At 45.0% G+C, this 20,179-nt stretch overlaps 1 protein-coding gene across 3 annotated transcripts in view; it reads left to right on the top strand.

Moving 5' to 3' along the window:
- The window catches only part of FAM131A (family with sequence similarity 131 member A), a 98,084-nt gene that overhangs the window by 52,747 nt on the left and 25,158 nt on the right, over window positions 1–20,179 (top strand). The window contains exon 2 of one of the 3 annotated variants that reach the window (XM_087725147.1): window positions 2,252–2,391. The exons of 1 other annotated variant lie outside the window; for it this stretch is intronic. In XM_087725147.1, coding sequence (XP_087581273.1) covers window positions 2,252–2,391 — 140 coding nt within the window. Of the gene's footprint in view, window positions 1–2,251; window positions 2,392–20,179 lie in introns of those variants that run through there. One more of the 3 variants, XM_087725149.1, reaches the window with a different exon arrangement.

A 20,179-nucleotide genomic window follows, 5' to 3' on the forward strand; every position in this document is an offset into this window, starting at 1 on the left:
TTCTAGTCCAACCCCCTGTTCAAGTAGGAGATTCAGAGGTGGTATTCAGCCAGTTCAGACCGGTTCACCTAAACTGAAATCATGGGTGGGCCTGCCCACCCAACCAGGCTCCATGCTGTCCTATTTAGGCACGTTTTTGAGGCCAGGTGCATGCACAGAAGGTGCCCGTGCGAGCAAAGCATGAGCGCGGAAGGCCGTGTACTTGTGCAGAAGGGGCGTGTGTGCCTGCAGCGAACCGGTGGTAACGAAATGTGAAACCCACCAGTGAGGAGATCCCATGCCATTCTGGACAAGCGGCTGTCCTGTCTCTTCTTAAAAACCTCCAGTGATGAAGCAACTTCTGAAGGCAACTTGTTCCACTGATTAATTGCTCTCACGGTCACTAGGTTGGTTTTCTCTTTGGTCAACTTCTCTCTGTTATTTCTTGTCCTTCCTTCAGGTGCGTTAGGGCAGATATATCAGCTTGGTTCACCGACAAAAGGGCGAACGACAAAAGCGCGCCCGACTAAACCGCGGTGGCAAAACCATGAGTTCTAAAGTGCGCCGACGAATGAGCGGTGAAGCGCGCCGACAACAGTGCGCCGACAGAAGCGTGCTGTAAACCTAACCCTAACCCTAACCCTAACCCTAACCCTAACCCTAACCCTAACCCTAACCCTAACCCTAAACCTAACCCTAACCCTAACCCTAACCCTAACCCTAACCCTAACCCTAACCCTAACCCTAAACCTAACCCTAAACCTAACCCTAAGCCTAACCCTAAACCTAAACCTAAACTAACCCTAAACCTAACCCTAAACCTAACCCTAAAGCAAACCCCTAAACCTAATCCTAACCCTAACCCTAACCCTAAACCTAACCCTAAACTAACCCTAACCCTAACCCTAACCCTAACCCTAACCCTAACCCTAACCCTAACCCTAACCCTAACCCTAACCCTAACCCTAACCCTAACCCTAACCCTAACCCTAACCCTAACCTAAACCTAAACCTAACCCTAACCCTAACCCTAAACCTAACCCTAAACCTAACCCTAACCCTAACCCTAAACCTAAACCTAACCCTAAACCTAACCCTAAGCCTAACCCTAAACCTAACCCTAAACTAACCCTAAACCTAACCCTAACCCTAACCCTAAAGCAAACCCCTAAACCTAATCCTAACCCTAACCCTAAACCTAACCCTAAACTAACCCTAAACCTAACCCTAACCCTAACCCTAAACCTAACCCTAAACCTAACCCTAACCCTAACCCTAACCCTAACCCTAACCCTAACCCTAACCCTAACCCTAACCCTAACCCTAACCCTAACCTAACCCTAACCCTAACCCTAACCCTAACCCTAACCCTAACCCTAACCCTAACCCTAAACCTAACCCTAACCCTAACCCTAAACCTAACCCTAACCCTAACCCTAACCCTAACCCTTAACCTAACCCTAAACCTAACCCTAACCCTAACCCTAACCCTAACCCTAACCCTAACCCTAACCCTAACCCTAAACCTAACCCTAAACCTAACCCTAAGCCTAACCCTAAACCTAACCCTAAACTAACCCTAAACCTAACCCTAAAGCAAACCCCTAAACCTAATCCTAACCCTTACCTTAACTTAAATCGTGCTTCTGTATATATATAACAGGTGGTCCTCAACATATAACCATTCATTTGGCAACCATTCAAATTTACACTGAATAAAGTTACTTACAATCAGTTCTGACCCTTGCGAGCATTAAGGGAATCAGGAAGTGAGGCCTGATTTGGCTAGTTGAATGAGGTGAGGTGGGGTGGGGTAACACTAGGGCAGGGTTTTCCAACTTTGGCAACGTTAAGACGGGTGGGCTTCAACTCCCAGAATTCCCCACTCAGCTTTGGCTGGATGGGGAATTCTGGGAGTTGAAGTCCACCCATTTTTAATGTCTATGGAGATTCTCAGTCATCCAGGTCATGGTTGTCCCAAAGGTGTCTTTTTTTTTTCTTCAAAAGGCAACTGGACTTCCTATTTTGTCCTCGAAGACATTTCGCTTCTCATCCAAGAAGCTTCTACAGCTCTGTTGAAGAAACTTTCTGGATGAGAAGCGAAACGCCTTCAGGGACAAACCAGAAAGTCTGCCTGGGGAATTCTGGGAGCTGAAGTCCACCCGTCTTAAAAGTTGCCAAGGTTGAGCAGTACGACGTTAGGGGATTTGCTCTCTGCCTCCCTCTTGTGGTGCCCCTTGAGGTTGACCTCACTCTCTGCTCTCCCCTGCAGTGGCTGTGGACAATACGTTGCATGTGGAGTGGAACGAGGCGAAAACCCTGCCCGCCCTCTCATCCCTGGGCCACACTCGGACCTCACTGGTGCGCAGGTTGGTTCGTCAGAGCTCTGTGGACAGCCAGGAATTTCTTGAGGTGCCTGTTTTAATTGCTCTCGCCGTAGGCCCATTGGTTACCTTTTTTGCCTAGGGTGCCATCATGAGGGTGATTCAGCCAGTTATATTTTTACAGAAGCAACAAATCCTAGCATTTAAAGGGGCCATGGAGGTCATCTAGTAATCCAGCCCCTGCTGTGAAGTTTCCAAAAGATGACCTAATTAATTTACGAGCCTCGAAACAAAGTTCAAAAGAAATCCAGTCATTTATTAGGAGCAACATTTTGGCATGTTCTCCTGCGGAGCCGAATCTGATTTCTGGTTAATGGCGTCTGAACTTTACCCCCGTGTCTCCCCTCCCCTCAGTCTGTGTCATAAATCATATCCACCAATGAGGTTCTGCAGCAGGCTGTGAACTTTCACACGCCTGCCGTAGAAATCTGGGATCTGACTCTGTCTGAATGTATGCATGGAGTTCGCTGGCTGGGGAATTCTGGGAGTTGAAGTCCGGACATCTTCAAGTTACCAAGGTTGAGAAACACTGGACTAGAAGATCTCCAAAGTCCCTTCAAACTCTGTTATTCTGTTCACATGTCTGCTGAAAACTTTCATTTTTGTATTCCTTTTACGGGGGTGGGGGGGGCTGATGGTGCAGCTGTGGTGAGCCCAGGGCATTTTAGGGGAACAAAAAGCCAGCTGTTGAACCCAGCCAGATATCAGAAAAGACCTTCCTTCCAGATGTTCTGTTTTCTCCCAAAACAACCCAATGCCTGATATTAATAACGTGGTTTTTTGCAGCTCCAGAAGATGCCGTCTTTCAAATCCTAAGATTAATTCAATTACCCAACTCCGGGTGGTCTCTGCTCTTGGCACTCAAAAGGAAATAGCTAATAAATCGAAAGAGTAGCTTTTTAAAAAAAAAACTTGATCTGGCTAGAATTACGGCATTTCCAAAAGGTTCCATCAAGCCGTGGCACGACATAAGCGCGAACGTCAAAAGCGCGCCGACAAAACCGCACCGCTAAAACCGCGATGTCAAAAGCGCGCTGACAACAGCGTGCCGACAACAGCGCGCCGACAGAAGCGCGATTTAAGTTAAGGTAAGGTTTAGGGTTAGGTTTAGGGTTAGGGTTAGGGTTAGGGTTAGGTTTAGGGTTAGGTTTAGGGTTAGGTTTAGGGTTATGTTACAGCGCGCTTCTGTCGCCGTGCTGTTGTCGGCGCGCTTCAGCGCTCATTCGTCGCCGCGGTTTTGACGGCGCGGTTTTGTCACCGTGGTTTAGTCAGACACACTTTTGTCATTCGTGCATTTGTGGTGGAACCCCATCAAGCAACAACCAGCAGGTTGCCAACTGAACAAAGAAACCACTGGTTGGCCTGCTCCTCTGCCTTTCGCATCTGTTGGGCCTTTGAAACTAGCAGGTGGCGTTTCACTTGGCGCTGGAAGCAGGCATGAACATCTGCTGCCCTCAAAGCCGAGTGGAAGGCAAGATTTATTCAGTGATCATTTCACTGCTAACTTCTTGAATTTCTAATTTTTGGAGCATATGGTCAAATTTAGCTGTGATTTGTCGTCCTCCAAAGTTCACGTTGTGATTCTCTCATGTCACAACCCTGCCTATTTGGGAAAAGTCAGTCCCTCTACTAAACAGCTACCATAATTCCCACAACACTGTCGAACTATTTACTAAGACTGTATTACTATTCTTCTTCTCACTCTTCCTAGTACCTATATCTCCTCCCACTTAGGACTATAACCATGTTGCTTGAATCTTTAGGATTTATATTGTTTTATTTAGTTTCCTAGTATGATTTGATTGCTCGTTAGTAACCTGTGACTATCACTGAGTGTTGTATCTTATGAATGTATTTTTTAAATGTACACCGAGAGCATATGCACCAAAGATAGATTCCTTGTGTGTACAATCACGCTTGGCCAATAAAGAAATTCTATTCTATTCTATTCTATTCTATTCTATTCTATTCTTTTCTATTCTACTCTATTCTACCCTACCCTACCCTACCCTACCCAGCTATCCTATCCTATCTATTCTCTACTTCTTAATCTGTTCTGTTCTGTTCTATTCTATTCTATTCAATTCTACTCTACTCTACTCTATTCTATTCTCTACTTCTTGTTCTGTTCTGTTCTATTCTATTCTACCCTACTCTATTCTCTACTTATTCTGTTCTGTTCTGTTCTACTCTACTCTATTCCATTCTCTACTTCTTGTTCTGTTCTGTTCTATTCTACCCTACTCTACTCTCTACTTATTCTGTTCTGTTCTGTTCTAATCTACTCTATTCCATTCTCTACTTCTTGTTCTGTTCTGTTCTATTCTACCCTACTCTACTCTCTACTTATTCTGTTCTGTTCTGTTCTGTTCTGTTCTACTCTACTCTACTCTACTCTACTGTACTCTACTCTATTCCATTCTCTACTTCTTATTCTGTTCTGTTCTGTTCTGTTCTGTTCTGTTCTGTTCTGTTCTACTCTACTCTACTCTACTCTACTCTACTCTACTCTACTCTACTCTACTCTACTCTACTCTACTCTTTACTTCTTCTGTGCTGTGCTGTGCTGTGCTGTGCTGTGCTATGCAGTTCAAGTGTACTAAGGTAGGTCTCAACTTACAAACACAATTGGGAGCAGAATTTTTGTTGCTAAGAAAGCAATTGTGAAGTCAGACACGCCTGCCAATATGATCGTTCTTTTCCCACCGTCCTTAAGCAAATCAGTCCAGCTGATAAACGAATCATGCAGTCGTTAATCAAACCCACCCACCCACCCCCTTCGATTTTGCTTGTGGGAAGTGGCTAGGAAGGTTGCAAACGGTGATCGCATGACTTTGGACACTGCAATTGTCGTAAATACACATCAGTCGCCCAGAGCCAGAATTTTGATCCTGTGACCGTGAGGATGCTGCATTGTCATAAGCATGAGGATTGGTTGTGAATTCTTTTTTGTATCTATGAGCAGTTATCTAGTGGAACACCTTGCCTGTGGGGTGCTCATCACTGGAAGTTTTAAGAAAAGACTAGACAATCACTTATCTGAAATGGTATAGGGTCTCCTGCTTGAGCAAGGGGTTGGACTAGAAGACCTCAAAGGTCCCTTCCAGCTCTATTCTGATGGATTGCTGTTCCTGCCAGCTTGATGTCACCTGCAAATTTTGATGAGTTCTTCTTCTATCCTCTCGTCTAAATCATTGAGGAAGAATGCCTTCCTATCTTGTTGAAATTCAGACGGTTCTGATAGGTTCTGGAGAAACGGTAGCGAAATTTTGAATAGTTTGAAGAACCGGCTAGTATCACATCTGGCTGGTCCCAGAGTGGGGACGGAATGGAGATTTTGCAGTATCCTTCCCCTGGAGTGGGGAGGGAATGGGGATTTTACAGTATCCTTCCCCTGGAGTGGGGAGGGAATGGGGATTTTGCAGTATCCTTTCCCTGGAGTGGGGAGGGAATGGGGATTTTGCAGTATCCTTTCCCTGGAGTGGGAGAGAATGGAGATTTTGCAGTATCCTTCTCCCTGGAGTGGGGAGGGAATGGAGATTTTGTAGTATTCTTTCCCTGGAGTGGGAGAGAATGGAGATTTTGCAGTATCCTTCTCCCTGAGTGGGGACCGAATGGAGATTTTGCAGTATCCTTCCCCTGGAGTGGGGAGGGAATGGAGATTTTGTAGTATTCTTTCCCTGGAGTGGGAGAGAATGGAGATTTTGCAGTATCCTTCCCCTGGAGTGGGGAGGGAATGGGGATTTTGCAGTATCCTTCCCCTGGAGTGGGGAGGGAATGGGGATTTTGCAGTATCCTTTCCCTGGAGTGGGGGGGGATGGAGATTTTGTAGTATTCTTTCCCTGGAGTGGGAGAGAATGGAGATTTTGCAGTATCCTTCTCCCTGGAGTGGGGACGGAATGGAGATTTTGCAGTATCCTTCCCCTGGAGTGGGGAGGGAATGGGACTTTTGCAGTATCCTTTCCCTGGAGTGGGGAGAGAATGGAGATTTTGCAGTATCCTTCTCCCTGGAGTGGGGACGGAATGGAGATTTTGCAGTATCCTTTCCCCGGAGGGGGGAGGGAATGGAGATTTTGTAGTATTCTTTCCCTGGAGTGGGAGAGAATGGAGATTTTGCAGTATCCGTCTCCCTGGAGTGGGGACGGAATGGAGATTTTCCAGTATCCTTCCCCTGGAGTGGGGACGGAATGGAGATTTTGCAGTATCCTTCCCCTGGAGTGGGGAGGGAATGGGGATTTTGCAGTATCCTTTCCCTGGAGTGCGGAGGAAATGGAGATTTTGGAGTATCCTTTCCTTGGAATGGGGAAGGAATGGAGATTTTGCAGTATCCTTTCCCTGGAGTGGGGACGGAATGGAGATTTTGCAGTATCCTTTCCCTGGAATGGGGAGGGAATGGAGTTTTTACAGTATCCTTCCTCTGCCACACCCACCAAGCCACGCCCACAGAACTGGCAGTAAAAAAATTGAATTTCCCCACTGAACAGGAAGTACATATGTACTTCTGTAAAAAACAAACCATGCCTGTTAACGTCTTAATACCTCGCGGTGACATTTCTAATACAGAGGAGCAGAATAGGTAGGGTCAAAATGTAGGACAAACCCCAGAGATCCAACGGGTTGCAAATCCTACTCCGTACTTAAAAGCTTTTTGGTTTTACCTCGCCCCAGTACAAAATTGCATTTCCATGGGTTTTTTTCCCCCCTCTGCAGCTTTATTTGCCATTTGCTGAGAATGACAGTTTCAGTAAATGGGTAGGACGAAACATTTTGGGGCAGCGAAATAACAGAGAAGTATATACTCTGGGCAAATACACAAAGGTTCCTTTATCCGCCACCTTGGATAAAAAGAAAAGCCAGCATGGGTGCAGTTTAGAAGCAATTAACGCAAAGCTCTGGTTCCTTTGCTTTAAAAAAAAAAACACCAAGATTTTTCAGAGAATATAAGTGTCGGTTGTCATGTTGGAAGTTTTACAAGGTTTAATTAGGACTCCCTTTTTGAATATGTACAGAGTACATCAATGTGATCGGTTCTGTATCCTGTTGCAACCGGTATGGTGTAACGGGGCCCGGCGCCACCACATCAATGCATGCACCCTGCGTGCACATACACGCATCACGCTCACGCGTACTTACCGCCTGCGACGCGCCGCGATGCTCCAGCTGCTCAGGGGAGCATCGCATAGGCGCCATACGCTCGGTGCACCTGCGCAGAAGCGCTGAAGAGCTCAAATACAGGTAAGGAGCTTGAGCGACGGGCGGGCTCTCCGGAGCACCTTGCTGGAACGGTACCGGATGCTCCTGGCAGGCACAGGTACGCCCGTATTGGCGCATACCGGTCATAACCCAGCACTGGAATACATAGTTCTCTGTTCATTTAGTGTTCATTGCAGGAGTGAAATCAACTTACTCTACCTTTGCTACCAGTTTGCAAATGGGTGCGTGCATAACCAACTCCACGCATGTGCAGGACCTTCCACACACATGCGCAGAGCTTCAAAAATGGGACGTGTTGACATCTGGGTGAGTGGGCGGAGCCTCCCGACGCCGGCGCTACTGGTTCGGCCAAACTGGATAGAACCGGTCGAATTTCCCCCCTGGTTCAAAGTCACAACAGCTATGAATGAAGTGAAAGGATCGTTTTTCACACTTACGACCCTGGTAGCAATCCCGCAATCACATGGTCAAAATTCAGAAGCTTGGCGACTGGCTCCTATTTATGACGGTTGCTGTGTCCTGTGATTGCGTGATCTGCTTTTGTGACCTTCTGACCAAGCAACATCAACGGGGAAGCCAGATTTACTTCCTAACCGTGGTCCTAACTGTGATTCACTTAACAACTGTGGCAAGAAAGGTTGTAAATGGAGCTCACTTAATCACTGTCTCACTTAGCGATGGAAATTTTAGGCTCAATTGAGGTTGTAAGCTGAGTTGTACCTGAACGCTGTTTTTATGCTTTTAATATTTTATTAAACAAGGTCGTAAAGTGAGCTCACATCACAACCGTCTCGCTCAGCGACAGAAATTTTGGGCTCAATTGTGGTCCTAAGTCAAGGACTGACTTTAAACCAAATCTGGGACGAAAGTGTTTGGAAAGAGCCCCTGAAATTTTCAGGGCTGAAATTTAGTATACAAGTACCGTCCTCCCCAACTTACGACAGTTTGTTTAGTGACCAGTCAAAGTTACAATGGCACTGAAAAAAGTGACTTATGACCATTATTTCACACTTATGACCATTGCCCTAGATGCTTGCCTGGATGGTAGCATAGCGCATAGGAGTACGCAGCTAGGAACTCCGTCCAGCGGGTCATCCTAGGGGAGAGGATGTGGGGGGGTCGGCCTATCGCCAGCCAGAAGCCCAAGGAGAGGCTTGTGGTCGGTGTAGAGTGTCATGTGATTCGCTTTTGTGACCTTCGGACAAGCAAAGTCCATGGGGAAGCCAGATTCGTTTAACAACCGTGCGACTAATTTAACAACTGTGGTGATTCACTTAACAACTGTGGCAAGAAAGGTTGTAAAATGGAGCTCACTTAACCACTGTCTCACTTAGCAACAGAAATTGTAGGCTCAATTGAGGTTGTAAGCTGAGGACTACCTGAATGCTGCTTTTAATATTTTATTCTACACCACTCAGATTGTGAGGGAGATTGGTAGTTCTTAAATGTGTGTGTATATACTGTAGTTGTGGGTATTTCTGATTGTGTGTCTGGGGGTATATAGTTGTGCTGAGGGACGCGGTCATAGTAGGGGACACGGTGGCTCGGTGGCTGAGACGCTTGTCGATCAGAAAGGTCGGCTGTTCGGCAGTTCGAAGCCCTAGCGCTGCATAACGGAGTGAGCTCCCGTGACTTGTCCCAGCTTCTGCCAACCTAGCAGTTCGAAAGCACGTGAAAAATGCAAGTAGAAAAATAGGAACCACCTTTAGTGGGAAGGTAACAGCGTTCCGTGCGCCTTCGGCGTTGAGTCATGCCGGCCACATGACTCCGGAGACGTCTTCAGACAGCGCTGGCTCTTCGGCTTTGAAACAGAGATGAGCACCGCCCCCTAGAGTTGGGAACAACTAGCACATACGTGTGAGGTAACCTTCGGCGTTGAGTTATGTCGGCCACATGACCCCGGAGGCGTCTTCCGACAGCGCTGACAGTTCTGAGGTCAGCTCTGCCATCACTAAACATAAAGAACCGTTCCTCGCAGGTAGAAGGCTAGCTGTTCAGTGCAGGGAGCTTGTGAGAACTAGCTGCTCAATGCAAGGCCTTCCTCCCGACAGATTAGCTCTTTTGGTGAAAGAGATGATGCTCCCACTATGGAAGGGGTGTGTGTGTCTCTGTGTGTGTGTACATTAAGCAGCCGAGCTGCCCCCCCGCAAACAAACCCGTACGTTGTCGTCCCCCTCTCTCAGAGCACCTTTAAAGGCCTCGCCATTATCACTCCTTCTGTTGCTGCACTGACGTCAGTAGAGAGCCCGGCCTGTATCCTGGGAGAAATCGGTCCGTGGTGACTGGTTGCCATGGAAATACACCTTGTTGCAAGCTAACAGCCCCAATCGGCTTCTGAAAAAGCCCCCCCCCCCCCCCGCCCGCCCGCCCGGCTTCAAGCCAAAAGGGCTGCTACAATGTGGGAAGGGGCCAAGGTAAGCCAGCCGAAGAAGAATCAGTGGGGAAGGGTCCCGTGTCTGTTTTGAAACACGGGGGGAGGAGGGGGGGCAGGTGGAGAGAAAGAGGGAGCCCCCCTCAAGGTGTCCTACACTGAGTGGTTATCCATGATAGATGCAGCTTTCTCTGTACCATCTGCATCCCCCCCCCCCCACCCTCCCTGCTTCCCAGTCTCGTTGTGGGGCAGGCAAGGAAGCTCGGTAGTGCTTTGTGGAGGGGGGGGGATTGTAATCTTCCTCCTTTACTCTCTTTCTAATTTTGCAAAGGGGACCCCCGCTCTACCCCAAAAAAGGGGTGCACCCGGGGTGACTCTGTGGTTGATGATTTTCATATGTCTTCAGGCCGTCCCAGTTTTCCTCTTGCAAATGGTCACTGCTGCTGAGTTTATTTGCTCCACGTGTAAAGCTACTACATCCATACAACACACTTTGCAAATCAGATCTGGAGGGCAGTGGCTGCAGCCACTCGGCACGCCCTAAGCTTGCTTTAAGGCTAACCTTGGATAGAAATTTGGGGGGATTCTTTTGGCAGACTGAGGGACGCGGTAGCTCAGTGGCTAAGATGCTGAGCTCGTCAATCAGAAGGTCAGCAGTTCAGCGGTTCGAATCCCTAGCGTGGCATAACGGAGGGAGCTCCCGTGACTTGTCCCAGCTTCTGCCAACCTAGCAGTTCAAAAGCACGTAAAAAATGAAAGTAGAAAAATAGGAACCACCTTTGGTGGGAAGGGAACAGCGTTCCGTGCGCCTTCGGCGTTGAGTCATGCCGGCCACATGACTCCGGAGACGTCTTCAGACAGCACTGGCGCTTCGGCTTTGAAACAGAGATGAGCACCGCCCCTTAGAGTCGGGAACAACTAGCACATACGTGTGAGGTAACCTTTACCTTTTGGCAGTCTGGCAGACTGTGTGAATCCAGCCTGTTTGGTTCCTTTTGTGGTTTAATGTACTGTGCTAATCCCTCCTCCCCAAATAGGTTAATTTTTGTTCGTCAGTAATTAAATATATTGCGCGAACAGAACTCCTGTCTCTAACAGGAACTTGTAAAGATATTCCTTTGTTTATGTGCATTTATTTTTGTTCCCATTGTTATAATTTTTAGAAATAATTCTGAATCCACACATCTTAAAGTTGTCAAAGTTGTGAAGTACTACTCTAGGGCAAGTTTCTAGTTCGCTGTGCACAGAACAGCAATCTGTAGCTTGGTTCAGAGATCAGCTTTGCCATCGCTAAATATAAGAAAACATTACCCACAGATAGAAAGCTAGCTGTCCAATACAAGGGATTCCAATCCAGATGTGGCATTCAGCCGGTTCTGGAGAATCGGTAGCAGAAATTGTGAGTAGTTTGGAGAACCAGCAAATACCACCTCTGGCTGGCCCCGCCCCCATCTATTCTCTGCCTCCTGAGTCCCAACTGATTGCCTGGGTCTTCTTCTGTTGCCCTGCACAGGAGAACGGAACTGGGAAGAAGGTTAGTGGGGTGGGGAGGGAATGGGGATTCTGCAGTATCCTTCCCCTGGAGTGGGGAGGGAATGGGGATTTTGCAGTATCCTTCCCCTGGAGTGTGGAGGGTATGGGGATTTTGCAGTATCCTTACCCCAGAAGGGGAGAGGGAATGGGGATTTTGCAGTATCCTTATCCCCAGGAATGGAGAGGGAATGGGGATTTTGCAGTATCCTTACCCCAGGGGAGGGAATGGGGATTCTGCAGTATCCTTCCCCTGGAGTGGGGAGGGTATGGGGATTTTGCAGTATCCTTCCCCTGGAGTGTGGAGGGTATGGGGATTTTGCAGTATCCTTACCCCAGAAGGGGAGAGGGAATGGGGATTTTGCAGTATCCTTATCCCCAGGAGTGGGGAGGGAATGGGGATTTTGCAGTATCCTTCCCCTGGAGTTGGGAATGAATGGAGATTTTGCAGTATCTTTCCCCCAGAAGGGGAGAGGGAATGGGGATTTTGCAGTATCCTTCCCCCAGGACTGGGGAGGAAATGGAGATTTTGCAGGATCCTTCCCCCACCACGCCCATCAAGCCACACCCACAGAACCGGTAGTAAAAAAAATTCAGTCCCACCACTGTTCTAATCCCACTTCTGCTAGCTTTCTTTATGAAAAGGGTTTAAGAACATGGCTCTATCTATGAGCTGGAGCATTTTGGGAGTTGAAGTTCACCCATCTTAAAACAGCCGAATTTGAGAGGACAACGGTATAGATAGCGGCATTTTGAGCACATCTGTAATAACATTACCTCTTCCCTACCAGCACTGTGGCTAGGAATAGAAATGAACATAACGTCTAATAACATTTCATTTCTTGCCCATTTACCATATGTTGCTGTACCCAGAACTGCCTAACATCCTCCGTCCACATACGTTTATTCTCTTTTATACCAGCATCTAATACACTTTATGGCCCTGTAAAGAATTACTGAAACAACCAACAGACTAAAGGCACAGTTGGTATTTTTTTCGCCGTCATAAATCCCTATAATATGAAGGTCAAGGCACAAGAGCTTTTCGAAAGCACGGTGATTAGCATCCAAGGAAAGAAATAGCTCAGAAGTAAATCAGAGGGAAAAAAAGGCTTTAAAAATTCAAAGTATGGACAAATAATTTATAAGGCCTGGAAGAATGGACAGACCCAAATTCTCCATTATATTCATCATATTTGAATATACAGCCTACTGGAAAGGAATGAACAGGTGCTTTGAAAGAAATCCTTCCCAGAATTTACAATCTGTCAAGTTTCTCAGCTGAGGATTTGAGGCACAATTGTATCATTATACAACGACTCTCTCTCTCCCTCTCTCTCTCTCTCTCTCTCTCTCTCTCTCTCTCTCTCTCTCTCTCTCTCTGTATGTATGTATGTATGTATGTATGTATGTATGTATGTATGTATGTATGTATACGAGGTGGCACAGTGGTTAGGGTGCAGTACTGCAGGCCACTTCAGCTGACTGTTATCTGCAGTTCAGCGGTTCTAATCTCACCAGCTCAAGGTTGACTCAGCCTTCCGAGGTGGGTGAAATGAGGACCCAGACTGTGGGGTCGATATGCTGACTCTGTAAACCTCTTAGAGAGGGCTGAAAGCCCTATGAAGCGGTATATAAGTCTAACTGCTATTGCTATTGCTATGTATGTTCCAGCATAACTCTGGAACGCCTTGAGCAATTTCAACCAAACTTGGTACACAGATGGCTTAGTCTCTGGAAACATTTTTTTTAAATTAAAAGTTGTTTTTTTTTTTCAAAACAGACATAACACAAAAAAAATCTTCTTTCTTTACATAGTGTAGAAAGTGTATCAGTTGGTTACAAAAAGTTTTCGTGCATTTCTTTCACAGTCACCCATGATTCATATTAATTCTAGTATTTTTAAATCAAATATATTTGTACGTATTACCATCATCCTACCCCCATTCTCGTTTGACTATAATTGTTTAAACGTCCTTCATCATAAAACATACCAAAACCCAAGACATAACCACATAGTGGCATCTCATTTGCTATTTCTAGTATCCCAATAACACTAATCCTTATGGCCTATTCTAGCTAAACATCAATAACATTTAGTAACAAAGGTTTCTAATCTTCCTTTCCAAATCACTGTTTACAATTTACATCCAATTTCCCCATGTTGTACCCATACCTATATATATACATTATTATCATTGTCTCTCCTTTATTTGACTATATCCATTATCATAATTTAGTTCTTTTTTATTAATCTTTATATGTAACCAAACCATTTCTCATCTTCCTTTCATAGGTACCATTCAATATTCATATCCAATTACTACTTGTTATACCAATACATATGTGTACATTATTATCATTTTCAATTGTTTATTTAACCATATTTATTGTCACTAAATTTCACTAAGTCCAACTGGTTTTAGATTAAACACTTTCATCTATCAGCCAGTATCTTTCCAGTAGCGAAATAGTCTCATGTCTTCTGCCATTTGTGGCATCAGTCCTCTAATCGTCTCCTTAATCAAGTTTGCATGGACTCTTCTTTGCAACTCCTTGTTTATTGATTCTCTCATGTAATTTTGATTTCCTTCTTTTTCCTTAATCAGCTTGTCTTTAATTGTCAGTATTGTTATCGATGTTATTACTAATAAAATTTCTCCCTTTAAATCCACAATTCTTTTATTTTTTCTTCTTCTATGCCTAGCCATCTAGGGTAGGGTTCCCATCCATCTGGTTCCCCTTTCCATATTCCACTTTTCCATTTCCAGACAGAAACCATTCACCATAGATGTCAGCAAATTTGATTTCTTTGTAGTCATTTTTCTCTTTATTGCTTGGGACTCTACCCTCTATTTTTCCCATTTGATAAACATCTCCATCCTTTTCATTATATTTTTCTGTTAGGTGCTCTAATTTTTCAAACATTTTCTCAAATGTATTTGATAATTTCTGTACTGCAAATATTATATCTTGCAAGCTGACAGATTCTCTCTGTTGTTGGAAATAAGCCATTGTTTCCAGTTGTAGAAACACTGCTGCTCTGACTTGGAAGATTTTTACAAGGTTATACCTAGGTTCACCATGAGATCTCTGGTTAAGGATATACTTCAAAGGAACATTTGTATAAACAAATGGTGCTTTACTTCTTATCACTTTCTATAAACAAACTGTGAGCCTTTAAAGTTCCAGACCAGAATAATCAGTAGTGAAAGTAAAAGTATTTTGTTTTCAATACTCAAGTCTCCACTCTTCGAGTAGCAGTTATCACTCCCTTTGTTGTTACAATTGTTGCAATTCTCTTTGTTCTTTTTGTATCTTTTAATATTCCAAGTTAAAAAAAGTCAAATTCTTACGTGAAATGGAGAAGAAAGAGTAAAAGACACGTGTAGTGATGAATAACGAGAAATTTAGTCCGTAGGTTGTGAAAGTAATACTAAAAATTTTAGAAGAAGAAAACTTGATCCATTCATTTCAAATGGTTTGCATAAATTCAATCCATGAAAATAACGTTTAAAAATTAAGATAACACACTGACCAAAACCATCCAAAGCTTAATTCCGCCACTTATTTCTTTTATTCTTAGATTTAAATTAGCTTTAAGTTTTTTATAGGCAGGCTCTTTTAAAATGGGTAAAAAATCCTCATCAGCTGTAAACACTTTCTCTTCCATTTTCTTCTGTTTTGGAGCCGTCCCTACTTCATCAGCTTGGAAGCTGAGCTTTTAACTCCAGCTGAGAGACCTTCTGCATCAATCAGGGACTTTGCGATGTTCCTGTGATCAGCAGAACGTAGTCTTCCTGTTCACCGTCTCTACGGGACGGTTTAGGTCCAATTGGACCACCCAGCGAAAAAAGTATTGGCGGCGATCTCAGAGCATCGAGATCGGGTGACCATTTCATAGCGACATAGGCTCCTCCTCTCTGGAAACAAATATTGTGGGGGAAAGACACTCCTAAAAACCCCTGGAGGGTGTTAAGATACAGCCTGTTGTGCCTTAAAATGGCTTCTACTGTACAGCGCAGCGGAGTTGCCATGGTAACAGCTTCACAGTACTCCACAAGGGGGCTCCCTCTGGTAAGGGGGAAAATCCAACATTAGAAATTACGTTTGGTCCAGACATTTTCCCCCTATAAATAAATACCTGGACAACGCTGGGTATCAGCTAGTTTTTACTAAACGCTGAAATGTCTCTTGCCTGATTTCAGGCCTTTGCAAAAAAGAAGCTGACAACCCACCGGGGTGGTGGTGGGGGGAATCAACCCAGAGAGCTAGATATGACTTCTAAATCAAACCTTCATGCTTCCAGGCAGTGCAGATAGTCCTTGACTTACAACCATTCATTGAGTTACTGTTCCGAAGTTACAACGGCACTGAAAAAAAAGTGATATGATTGTTTTTCATACTTATCACCCTTGCAGAATCCCTGTGGTCATGTGATCAAAATTCGGATGCTTGGCCACTGGTCCCTATTTATGACGGTGGGAGTGTCCTGGGGTCACGTGATCCCCTGACGAGCAAAAGTCAATGGGGAAACCAAATTCACTTAACAACCATGTTAGTCACTGAACAACTATAGTGATTCACTTAACAACTGTGGTAAGAAAGGTCGTAAAATGGGGCACTTAACAACTGTCTTATTTGGCAACGGACACTCCGGGCTCAGTTGCGGTCGTAAAGCGAGGACAATCTGTGTTGTCCACTTTTTCTGAGTGTCTCGAGGTTTTTTAAGGACTGTTTCCAAGACAGCAGTTACTACTTGTAATTTCATAAACGGTCTGCTTCTATTTTCCCTGGTTGATCATAAGCTTCGAAAGGCCTTGATTTACGTGATTTAATTTGCTTCCTGCTTCCAGCAAGCGGCTTCAATCCAGTCCTTTCAAATCTATGGTCCCTTTAATTGTAGACTGCAGGATTTGCCATCTGTTTCTATGGTGAAATTTGAAAAACGCATTGTGGTCGATTCAATATCATGCCAACGAAAGTAAATATATGTGTCCCCTTTTATAATGCCTTGGCAAGACCACCACTGGAATATTGCCTCCAGCTTTGGTCGCCACGATGCAAATCAAACCCTCTTGCTTAGCAACAGAAATTTGGGGCTCCGTTATGGTTGTAATAGGGGACGGGGTGGCTCAGTGGCTAAGACGCTGAGCTTGTCGATCAGAAAGGTCGGAAGTTTGGTGGTTCGAATCCCTAGCGCTGCATAACAGAGTGAGCTCCCGTTACTTGTCCCAGCTTCTGCCAACCTAGCAGTTCGAAAGCATGTAAAAAATGCGAGTAGAAAAATAGGAACCACTTTGGTGGGAAGGTAACAGCGTTTGATGCGCCTTCGGCGTTCAGTCATGACGGTCACATGACAATGGAGACGTCTTTGGACAGCGCTGGCTCTTTGGCTTTGAAACGGAGATGAGCACTGCTCCTTAGAGTCGGGAATGACTATCACGCATGTGCGGGGGATCCTTTACCTTTACCCAGTGGTGGGTTTCAAAATTTTTTAGAACTCTTCTGTAGGTGTGGCCTGATTTGTGGGAGTGGCTTGCCGGCTTGTCACCAGGTGGGGGTGTCTTGGCAGTCATGTGACTGGGTGGGCGTGGCCAACTTGTAAAATGTGGTGAAACTCACTTAACAATGCTCTTGCTTAGCAACCAAAATGTTGGCTCAGAAACTCTGGCATTTGAAGCACGCAAGTCTTAAAGCTGTCAAGTTACAAGACCCTTGAACCCCTAATCCTTTAGAAAAAAAAACCCCAGGGGTGTTCAAACTTGACAGCTTTAAGACTTGTGGACTTCAACTCCCAGAATTCCTCCTCTCGCTCTTCATCTTGATGATGTGCGGACGGGCGGGGGGAGGGAGCTGGAACCGGTTCTAAACGGCACTGTAGGTTTGTGGAACCTCTTCTATAGAAGAGGTTAGAACTGGCAGGAACCCACCCCTGGCTTTACCTATGGTTGCAATTCAAGGACTACCTGAATACATTCACAAATTTTGCTGAACATCCCACACACACCATCGGCCTCTTATTCTCACCTCTTCTTTCTCTCCTCCCTCGGTTAAATCATTCTTCAAGGAAAGGCTGTGATGCCTGCATCCAATTTTGGTCCTCACATTACAAAAAAAGATGTTGAGACTTTGGAAAAAGGGCAGAGAAGAGCAACTAAGACGATTAAAAGGCCTGGAGGCTAAAAGATTGTAAGAACAGTTGCAGGATTTCGGGTTGGCTATTCTAGAGAAAAGAAGGTCCAGGGAGGACATGATAGCAGGATTCCAGTATTTGAGGGGCTGCCACAAAAAGAAGGGGGGGTCAAATTATTTTCCAAAGCACCAGAAGGCAAGACAAGAAACAATGGACGGATACTAATCAAGAAGAGAAGCAACTTGGAATTAAGGAGAAACTTCCTAACAGTGAGGACAATTAACCAGCAGAACAGTTGTTGCCTTCAGAAGTTGTGGGTCCTCCATCACTGTAGGTTTTTAAGAAGATTTGTGCTTGTGCAACATCCAGAATTGCTAAAAGGGATAAACCAAGTGAAAGCAAACCAATCCCCCCAAATGGAACCGTGTGGTCTAAAATCCAAACTTATAATATTTTTCGCTTGCCTGGGATGGAAGGCAGAGCAGGGGAAGGTTTGACTTCTCCATTTCACGCAGAGCAATCATGCTGTATTTTATCGCTTGGCAGGGAATCGTTCTTTTGTTGAGTTTGATCCCGAGCCTGTGGGATTTAATAAAAAAACGTCATGGTCCTTCTTTTCTTCCGCTGGTGTCCTTCAGAAGGTGATCTCGTTGGGAGTTAAGAGGAGGGGAAAAGAGGCGACTGGAGAAGGGGGGGGGGCGATCAAAGAAGAAGAGAAAGGTTATTATTCTTGGAAGGAGCCAAATCTCAAAAGGGATATTGCCAAGGGCAGATGGCTGTGTGGGTAGTCCTTGACTTACCACCATAATGAAGCCTGCGAATTACAGTCGTAAGTCCTGATAGTTGTAGAATAGAATAATAGAGTTGGAAGGGACCTTGGAGGTCTTCTAGTCCAACCCCCTGCTTCGGCAGGAAACCCTACACCATTTCAGACAAACGGTTGTCCAATCTCTTCTTCAAAACTTCCATTGTTGGGGCATTCACAACTTCTGGAGGCAATTTCTGTTCCACTGGTTAATTGTTCTAACTGTCAGGAAATCTCTCCTCAGTTCTAAGTTGCTTCTCTCCTTGATTAGTTTCCACCCATTGCTTCTTGTCCTGCTTTGAGGTGCCTTGGAGAATAGTTTGACTCCCTCTTCTTTGTAGCAACCCCTGAGATATTGGAACACGGCTATCATGTCTCCCCTAGTCCTTCTTTTCATTAAACTAGACAGACCCAGTTCCTGCAACTGTTCTTCTTATGCTTTAGCCTCCAGTCCCCTAATCATCTTTGTTGCTCTTCTCTGAAACCCTTCTAGAGTCTCAGAATAACGGAAGGGACCCTGGAGGTCTTCTAGTCCAACTCCCTGTTTAGGCAGGAAACCCTACACCACTTCAGATAAATGGTTATCCAACATCTTCTTAAAAACTTCCAGTGTTGGGGCATTCACAACTTCTGGAGGCAAGTTGTTCCACTGATGAATTGTTTTAACCGTGAGGAAATTTCTCCTCAGTTCTAAGTTGCTTCTCTCCTTGATTAGTTTCCATCCATTGCTATAAAAAAGATGTGGAGACTCTAGAAAAAGTGCAGAGAAGAGCAACAAAGATGATTAGGGGACTGGAGACTAAAACATACGATGAACGGTTGCAGGAACTGGGCCTGGCTAGTCTAGTGAAGAGAAGGACCAGGGGAGACATGATAGCAGTCTTCCAATATATTTTTTCTCCTGCAAATGACATTTATTCAGTTTTATTTCCTATTGGACTCTTGATTTTAACATATCTCATCTTGCACAAAAAAACATTTTACAAGCTCAATATATCAAACTAAGTTTTATTCTAATTCATAATTACTTGACCTTATTTCTTAATAATAATAATAATAACAAAAGTATTTTGGCCCCATATATTTGTGGGGCTGCCACAGAGAGGATGGGGCCAAGCTATTTTTCCAAGGCACCTGAAGGCCAAACAAGGAATAATGGATGGAAACTGACCAAGGAGAGATTCAACGTGGAAATAAGGAGGAACTTTCTGACAGTGAGAACAATCAGCCCATGGAACAGAAGTTGCCTTCAGAAGTTGTGGGAGCTTCATCACTGGAGGCTTTCAAGAAGAGACTGGACTGCCATCTGTCAGAAATGGTGTAGGGTCGCCTGCTTGGGCGAGTGGGGGGGGGGAGGTTGGACTAGATGACCTACAAGGTCCCTTCCAACTTTATTAATCTGTAAATCTGAAATTTCTCCTTAGTTCTAGGTTGCTTTGCTCCTTGAATAGTTTCCACCCATTGCTTCTTGTCCTGCCTTCAGGTGCTTTGGAGAATAGCTTGACTCCCTCTTCTTTGTGGCAGCCTCTGAGATATTGGAAGACTGCTATCATGTCATGAAGCGGATCATTACATAGCTAACTCAGTGCTACGAACTTTGGAAGCAGGACATAAGAACCTTTTGAGGGGTCAGTCGTAACTCCAAACAGTCACTCTGCAACTGGTCATCAGTTGAGGATCAGTTGCATAAGGAGGTCTGATCTTCATCAGACAGGACGTATGTATAGCTGGAAGTCAGTCTTCTGTATTCTACACCACTC

The sequence above is a fragment of the Thamnophis sirtalis genome, unplaced genomic scaffold (genome assembly GCF_051295495.1).
Source record: "Thamnophis sirtalis isolate CommonGarterSnake01/CBP01778 unplaced genomic scaffold, rThaSir2_p1.2 scaffold_11, whole genome shotgun sequence".
Classification (NCBI taxonomy): domain Eukaryota; kingdom Metazoa; phylum Chordata; class Lepidosauria; order Squamata; family Natricidae; genus Thamnophis; species Thamnophis sirtalis.